The sequence below is a fragment of the Nematolebias whitei genome, chromosome 9 (assembly GCF_014905685.2).
Source record: "Nematolebias whitei isolate Nwh7 chromosome 9, NemWhi1, whole genome shotgun sequence".
Classification (NCBI taxonomy): Eukaryota; Metazoa; Chordata; class Actinopteri; order Cyprinodontiformes; family Rivulidae; genus Nematolebias; species Nematolebias whitei.
The window spans coordinates 12,141,117-12,150,434 of NC_056506.1; the positions used below are offsets into that span (position 1 = coordinate 12,141,117).

At 39.4% G+C, this 9,318-nt stretch overlaps 1 protein-coding gene across 1 annotated transcript in view; it reads right to left on the reverse strand.

The window, feature by feature from the left end:
* exoc3 (exocyst complex component 3) overlaps positions 1-9,318 on the reverse strand; it is a 202,252-nt gene that overhangs the window by 149,616 nt on the left and 43,318 nt on the right. The window contains exons 4-7 of the mRNA XM_037681994.1: positions 8,612-8,824; positions 4,483-4,661; positions 4,153-4,269; positions 1,774-1,785 (exon numbers count right to left, since the gene is read on the reverse strand). Coding sequence (XP_037537922.1) covers positions 1,774-1,785; positions 4,153-4,269; positions 4,483-4,661; positions 8,612-8,824 — 521 coding nt within the window. The remainder of the gene's footprint in view (positions 1-1,773; positions 1,786-4,152; positions 4,270-4,482; positions 4,662-8,611; positions 8,825-9,318) is intronic.

Consider the following 9,318-nt stretch of genomic DNA (forward strand, 5'->3'; position numbering starts at 1 on the left):
TGTAGTGAACTAGATGGCCTGATGATCTGACCCCCATCTGACCCTGATGACCTCAAATCTACCAGATGGACAGAGACTGTTATTTTCATTGATTTGAATAAGTCTGAGCCATCTGATGAACTTTCTTTCTTGAATTAATCAAGCAGAAAAGACAATTCTTTATAATCATTACTGTCTTACAAATGTTTTGATAATCAAATTGTGTTAGTTCACTCAATGCTTACAGGTTGAAAAGAACTACTCATCTTTATTTTACATAAACAGTAAGTAATGATTTTTATTCCTCATTCAAACAAGAAATCACCTGAATATGCATTTCTTGATTTTCTGTCTGAAATGAGTCAAGTCGTAAGTGTGTGAAAGTTGAAGCTTCGGTCAACTAAATGTTTACTGAAGAAGAAATGTCATGTTTTACTATTTGAAAAGATTACCAAGTGTGAGACTCCACGAAGTCTGGTCGACTGCAATAATCTTTTCTGTATGTTGAAAACAATCCTTGACTCTTGATAATAACTTACGTCAAAAAACCACACCTCTTTCTGGTACATCCACGAATCAGAAAGCTCTAAATTGAACCGGAAGTCGACCCAAATAAAATGTGGCAACTTCCCAGTTCATGGAGAGAGAGTTGGAATGGAGAATGGAAAAGTTCTCATGTAGTGCTCAAGGAGTTCTGAAGAGAATTCATGGAGAATTCATGGAGAATGGTGAAGTGAATGGAAGAGAATTCGAGGATTCAGGATGATCCAGAGACGTTTGGAATTATAATTTCTGTTTGAACTAACCACGCACGACTCTCTAAGGATTTTAGCAGTTCTCAACGGAGACGCTGAAAAGAGTCTGAAGGAAACGTTACTGAGCTGATGAACTTCAACAAGGTAAAAGTTCTTCTTCGACCAAGTGTACCGTGGGCAAAGCTGAGATCTGACGGAGCGTGCAATTTCTGGTTAAACAGATTAAATTCCCTCACATATTCCTCTGTAAGATAAATCTCAATTTCCTCTTAAACTCACCTCTCTCTCATAAATCAGTACAGATATTTTTAGAAATATCTGAAGCAAAGTCCTCAAATCACCGCCGAGTGATTTGAAGTTCATTTTCTGTGAAACTGTCTGTTATTATTTTCATATTTTGCCAAATTAATGTAAATGTTTGATGTTAAACTTTGATTCTGAAAATAAATGACTCCATTCATTTGATGGGTCAAAGGTAATAACGTCTCTCGTTACATTTCTGTTAAATTCAATGCACGGCATTTACAGTCAGAAAAATGAAGAACTCGTGAAAAGTATGCATAAATATATACCACATATATTTGTCATACAACAAGTGACACGTACCCACGTGACTCACTACAGTATTTTGGTCAATTCACATCTCTTTTAAACGTCATGTCAAAAATTTGGTAAAGGAACTGAAAGATGCTGATGTTCGATGTAATGTTTTTATGTTATGAGTGCTTAGTGTATATTTAGTTGATGTTTTTCTTATTTCACATCTTAAATGTTATTACTGTTTTTCTTTTACATTTTATTGTTGGATGTAACTGGGACCCTGTGTACATAATTTCACTCCACCACATGTACCACATGAGGTGCGAATGACAATAAAGAAACTCTGACTCTGACTGACTGAAAGTTAAATTGGGTTTCTTTATCAGAAAAAGATCCTGTCTAACTCTGAATGCTAGGAAATGCCTTGTAACTGCTACTTTCCTTCCCTTCATTGACTACGATGATATTATTTATATGAATGCTCCTGCAAGCATCTTGCAGAAGTTGGACGCTGTCTATAAAGATTTGCTAAAATTCATAACTGGCTGTAACTATCATTACCCACCACTGCACCCTGTATTCACTGGTTAACTGGCCATCATCAATTCACACAGACACTCTCACTGGTACATGTTCATCTTTAAATCACTTCTTGGTCTGTTGCCTTCATATATCGCCATGATGTCTGAACATACATCTCATCTTTATGCATCTCTATGTCACTTCGTCAGTGCAGTTACAGCGTGCACGCTCAAGACATAATTACTTGCAGAGTTCCCTCAGTGCAGGGTGAACTTGGCAAAAGGGTCTTCTCTTACTCAGCTCCTGTTTCCAGGAACACCTTCCAAAACGATCTGAAGCTCTCGACCTTGACCTCTCTAAATAGCTTCAAAACAACTGTTAAGTTCATGGCAAAAAAAACAAAGCAAACATGTTCCTGGTTTTAGTATTTTACGTCGCTTTATAATGTAGCTGTTTTTGTTTCATTGTTATTTAATTTCTTCTATTTACTTTTCATTTTATATGTTTTTTATATGACTTTCTATTGTTGTTTATACCTCATCTGTGTTCTTTTTTTAAACAGGTCTCTCTTGTAAATGAGTTCTCGAGGCTCAGTGAGACTAGCCTGTAAAAATAAAGGTTGAATGAAAAAATAATAAAAAATAATAATAATTATTGTGTTGGTGGTTTTCTTTTTAAACCAGTTTGAAATCAGTACTTTAATTTACAACTTTATAACATTTAGGAATGACAGATTTAAGACAAGTACACATAAATTCAAAAGGTAAATTAATTTAAAGATTATTTACAGTTTTAAGACAACTGTGCTTATTGTACACAATTTAACTTCTCTGCTATCGTGTACTTTTTAAAGTAACATTTAAACGCTAACAGCTATTGGCCTCTGTAGTGAGCCTACAGTAATAGACGGTCTATATTTAACATGCTAAAAGGTGAACTCTAGTAGCCCTTTACAAACATTTTTTTAAAAACATCATTACTAAAATGGAGAGGTTTGGTGTTCTACAGGAAATTAACTGGTTTAGAGCGGCAGGGTATGGCGTTGTACTCCCTTTAAAGAAGATGGATACAGATATCCAGTTTAATTAGGGTCGATTTATTTGCTGTGTTTCTTCTGTCACTTACACACAGTAAACCAGAAAAAATGTAAGTAAATGCTCAAACAGCAAGGTTCCATCTATGTCGGGAGAGAAAAAAAAAATAATGCACGCATTTTTAGGTCATTTGCATACCTGATAGTCTAGTAGACTCAGTTCGATTAGGGACCAAAATTCGGAACATTTGTTTACATTTTCATCTGGTGCAGTTCGCATTCACAATGCACTGAGTCAATTGAGCCAACCTGTTCCACCCTCTTGCCTGTGGTGGCGCTGCACCAAGAACTACTGACGGAAACAACACGAAAAACTCTGAAGAAGACACCTCTTCTTCTTCAGGAAATAAAAACAAAAACGGAGTGGCATCAAATTTTAGCGGTTTTAGGATTTCTGTTTTGTCTGTGGCACATGTGCCAACAAACATCTTTCAAAAATGGACTCAGCATGAGCGAAAGATGAGGCAGAAGACCATGGAGAATTCCTTAGATACAGAACTTTACTAATTGGCTTTTATGTATGTGAATGTTTCTGTAAAGTGCCCTGAGACAACTTTGTTGTGATTTGGCACTATATAAATAAACTGAATTGAATTGAATAGAATGTTGTTTTTCACACAAGGCGGCTGAGACGGCTCCGTATAACGTATGAGAAAAATGTGTGTTTGTTTTGGTTGTATTTACACAGAATGCCCTGCGCTGTCGTCCACTTCCTGCTTTTGGAGCAGTCTCCGGTCCGCTTGCATTCGCAATGCAGTCGAACCGCGCCAGAGTTCACTTCAACTGAACCGAGGCCTAGGTATTTAGGCGGACCATAGTTCGCTTTTTTGGTCTGCATCAGAGTTCAGTTGCGCATTCACACCTCCTAAACGAACCGGACTTTCTAGGCAAATGGACTAGAGTTCAATTAAAGTGGACTAAACAGGGCTAGTGTGAATGCACCCTTACACATAGAGTGGTGCATTCACTTGTATTGGAACAGTTATGGTGCATTTAATAGCATAGGATTTATGAAACTTAGAAACAAGCTATAACTAAACAGAACTTAGCTCCATAAACAAGGCAACTGTACATAAACAATGTGAGCTTTCTAACGGTTACCTTGAAAAAAGTAGGAACTGTATAACGGAAAAAATATTTTTGGTTTTGACACTAAGACTTCTTAAAAATGTGGTATACCTTAAAACTGGTAATGCGCCCATGCAAGTACTGATGAATACAATGCAAGATGTAGGTTTAAACAGACTGAATAATAAAATGGACCTTTTGTATGTATTGAGAACCCAGGTCAGAAGAGATACAATTTCATTCGCCTCCAAGTCATCTGAGGCCAGTTCCTTAACACGAGAGGACACAGCGTTGTGATAGAGGCTGAAAAATCTGAAACAGAATAGCATATAGTAAGGAAAATACTATTTTAAATGGAAAATCTTGCTTTTGGAAACAAAAGATCATACTGTATCTTCCAAAGTGATTGTAAGAAAATAGGTCAATACATGATAACTTTTAGTTGTCCAAATGAAACTCAGAAACCCCTTTTCTGTTAGTCATACCTGCACTAACATTAGACTCTTGCACTTGAGCATTTATTACCTGTTGAAGGTGTTGTAGTGTGGGGGGAAGCACTGCACCATGAGATTTTTGACAATAATAAGATCATCCAGTACATATTTCCTTGTTATTTCCAGCAGACGAACCAACCACATTTTATCCACCTCTCTGGTCACTGCCTGGGTGCCCTCAATGCGAGTGCTGACAGTACCCTCCAAGACCTGCAACAAAAACAGTTTTAAGAAATGGGCCAATTACAAACAGATCCTCTCAAGACTCAAGACAAATAAAAACAAATCTGTGGGTCTAAGTTCAAATAAACCTTCTAAGACTCAGATCAAGTTTAATCAGATCCTTCAAGACTTGGGTCGAGTTTAAACAGGATGACTCTGGGGTGTCGGGGGGGGGGGGGGGGTGTAAGCACATCTGGTGTGGGGGGATGCATCACATCTTTGTGGTGGTTCCTCTATCATTGGTCCCCAACTGATAACCTACTCTCACACGTGGCTCCTCGCAGCTGTTTGGACACTTCAGCAACCACACCCAAAGCAATGGCTTTGACTGGCCAGCTAAACATGTGAGGGTAGCCGTTGGGTCTGAACCCTCAGCGAGTTTAGGATTTGGCTACCTATGAATGTTAAGACTGCATCTGACATTCTACATAAGAAACTTTCAAGTTGTGGGTATACTGGTAGCTGCAAACCTGTACACAGGTGGTTCAGGTCAAAGGTTGTTCACCACAGAGTGGAGCAGCCCTTTTCAGGATCTCACTGCTCACCTTCAAACAAATCATCCAGATGGGACAAACTGGGGATGCTGAAAATAGTTAGCAAAAATGAATTTCATTTACCCACCTATATTCTGCTGCTTACCAGTGGTTGGATTGCAGAGGCAAGAAGTCCAAGAGGGAAACCCAAATCCTTATCTTCAGCAACACTCAACTCCTTCTGAGGGATCCCAAAGCATTCATGGGCCAAAAAGAATAAATAATCCCACACAAGAGTTCTGGATTTGCCACGAGGTCTCGTCCCAGTGGGTTGTGCAGAGAAAATGTCCAAAGGGAGGTGTCCAAGAGGCATTCTATGACAATCAGATGCCAAAACCACCTCAAATTTTTAATTTTGATGTGGAGGAGCAGTCACTCTACTCCAAGCTCCCGCCCGATAAAAAAAAAGTTCCTTACCTAATCTCTAAGGATGAGCCTTGTCACATCGGATTTTGCTCTTATGGCCATAATCTAAACATCATGGTCAAAGGTGAGGGTTGGAAAAAAAAAAACTGTAAACTGAGAATTTTCCCTTTTGACTCAACTCTCAAACAGATTCACCAGGCTACACAGCAATGCTCTATTTTTGGGATCTTTTTTAAAGCACTGGATGATGTGTGGGAGCCAAAAAGATGAGAGTTGAGAGCAGAGAAGCCAAGGTGGGGGCAATACACTACCCTGTATGCCTCCTTCCTATTGGTGTGAACATGGGCCATGGTTTTCCAGGGTTGGTATGAAAACATGATAGTAAAAATGTGTCAGAATGTCTGTCAGTATAGCCTGGTTAAAATTTCCTGGTACCATGATGATTACAATGAAGGCTGTGGGTGTCTGGCCAGGAGCTCACTGATGTGCTCATGTAGTTTTTAAGTGCTAGACTAACATTAGCACTCAGTGGGATATAAACAGCTACCATACACACTTGGTAAAGTCCCAACTGATAAAACAGATGGCATTGCATAAATAACTCACTGCCATCTAGTAAAAGCAGACAGCACTGTGAGAATCATGTTATTTGATTTATCTGGCGCATTTAACACAATTCAGCCTGATTTTTTTTGTCAGAAACTCTAGAAGACTCAGGTGGAGGCCTCAACAATCACCTGGATCAAAGACTACCTGGCAAACAGCCCACAGTTTGTGAGACTGAAGGGTTGTGTGTCTAATCGGATGATCAGTAGCTCAGGAGCACCACAGGGGACTGTACTCTCACCATTCCTTTTCACTGTACACCTCAGATTGGAGCACTGTACATCCAGATGGTGAAGGAAGAACAACATTCACATCAATGTGAAGAAGACAAAGGAGATGATCGTGGACTTCAGACAGAAGAAACACACCTACCCACCCACCCCCGAATATAGGAGGATCTGCAGTGGAAGTGGTCTCAAGTCAGGTTACAAACACTTGGGTGTGCACATGAATGACAACCTCAGCTGGGGCAACAACACTACCAGCCTGATCAAGAAAGCTCATCAGAGCCTCTACTTCCTCAGGCGGCTGAGGCGAGTTGGTCTGGGAAGCTCAGTCCTCACCTCCTTCTACAGGTGTGCAGTGGAGAGCATCTTGTACTCCAGCATCAACATGTGGCATGGAGGCTGCACAGAAGACTGTTGGAGTCAGCCTTCCCACCATCACAGACATCTACACCTCTAGATGCAGGAAGAGGACCACCTGCATCATGAAGAACCTCACTCATCCAGCACACATACTTTTGCCCCACTCCCCTCAGGCTGGAGGTTGAGGAGCATTAAGTGGAGACCCACTAGACTGAGGAACAGCTTCTACCCTGAAGCCCTCATGAATCTCTAATCAGGATTATCACTGTGAAAAAAAAAAATCACTGTAATGCCGCTTGATTGTTGATATGTGACTTATCTGTGCTGCTGATTATCTCATGCTGTTACATTCCTACCCATCTACTAACCACAAACTCAAGTTAGGGCTCTGTTTAATATACCATATTATTTTACATATTACTGTTTAGTGTATATGATCCTTATATGCCATCTCTTTTTATATTTTTGCAATTTTTTAATGTAACCAGGACCCTGAGTACACAATTTCATTCCACCTTATGTAATGCGAATGACAATAAAGAAACTTGAATTTGAACTTGATTTCCAGTACAAAACAGACTCCTTGTCATCTGCAGAAATATTCAGATGGCTCTGCAGTGGTCAGCTGTATCAGAGATGGACAAGAAGCTGAGTACAGGGAACTGGTGGACCGCTTTGTGGCATGGTGTGGAAACAATCATCTCATTTTGAATGTGAACAAAACAAAGAGGAGATGACTGTAGATTTCAAGAGAAACAGGAACCAGTCCAATGCTGTTTCCATCATGGGAGAAGAAGTGGAGATTGTGGAGAAGTATAAATACCTTGGGGTTCACCTGTACAACAGACTGGATTGGAATTGCAACAGTGAAGTCGTCTACAAGAAGGGACAGAGCAGACTGTACTTCTTGAGGAAGCTGAAGTCCTTCAGTGTTTGCAGCAAGATGCTGCATATCTTCTATAAGTCTGTTGTAGAGAGCGCTATCTCTTCTGCCATAATCTGCTGGGGTAGCAGCACCACAGCAAGTGACTTAATAAAGATCAATAAGCTCATAAAGAAGGCTGGCTCAGTTCTGAGGATTCCTCTAGAACCTTTGGAGATAATTGTACAAAGAAGGATTATTCATAAAATGAAGAACATTATAGACAACCCTCAGCATCCTCTTCATCAGACAGTCATACAAAAACAGAGTGTCTTCAGTCAGAGGCTTCTTCAGATCTGTTGTATGACAGACCGCTACAAGAGATCCTTCCTGCCCACAGCTATCAGCATCTATAACAACTCTAATGAAACCAGGATGATGAGTTACAACAACATTTAATTTCCCTCTGGGATTAATAAAGTATTTTTGAATTGAACACTACTGACCCTAAACAGAGGCTGCTCACCAGAGACCACTTCCCAGAGGTTTTCCACATAGATGATTCAATTCAGCTGAAAAAGCCAGTAGCCTCTACTGCATTATTGTACACCAACATCAGCCTCAAGTTATTTTCATTGTCTGCTGTTAGCCTTTAACCAAGTTAGCAATGTGGCTACTTTGCTTCTTTTCTGTTTATATGAAGACCTCTTCCTGAGGTGTTGCATTTTGCACCTACAGACCACGGACTCCAAAATCCCAAAATTTCCCAGCAAAGATTTGAGTTCTGACAAAATTGCTAGTGTAGGAACAAATTAAACAAAAAGAACAAAAAAAAAAAAAAACTTGTAAATGAACATTTAAATTACAACTTATTAGGTAGGATTTTGATGTCTGAGAAGCTCAACAACTGCATACTTTAAAAGGCCTGTGGTTTAATGTGTAAAAAAGCAAACAAACAGGATAACTTGTCTTTAAAATTCTGACCTCAAACATCTTGTCCTTCCACCGTTTGGGTCTTCCAGGTGGGATGAAGCCACTCTGTTTCTTTCGGTCAACCATCCGCCTATCAATCTTCTCCTCCCGCTCAATGATCCGGACCACAGACACCAACATGGTTGGGTCCCGGCGAACAGTAACCATGGACCTCTGCAGTACCATCCATAACTGCTTGGCAAGCTCATCTGATAATCCCTGAACCTTGAACAACAAACCATATTGAAAAGCAATAAAGTTTTATTCTTCAGGGATTAAGAAAAACAAACAAACATAAGAATCGGTTGATCAATCGAACAATAAATCTCAAATGCTAATTAAAATATAAAAACATAGGTATGGACATATTTACATGCTTTTCTTTGTTTTTGTTGCTTTTTTCATTAAAAAAAAACCATTTAAACAATAGATAATGGGTTTTAGGTGCGACTTTATTTCAAATCTAAACTGAAAACTGCTGTAAGTTTATAACTAAGCAATTAAAAAGCGTTCAATACAAAAACAACTGGACTTTATTTGTAACAGAAGACGTTTCGCTCCTCATCCGAGGAGCTTTCTCAATTCAAAGAGCAGAGAGTGAGAGATTCAGGTTATAAGGCTGAGTGAGATAAGACACACACACATATGTAGATTGGCAATTCACACCTAAACACCTTAACAGTAAGAGTCTTTTGTTCCTCTAATTCACAGACGAGGCC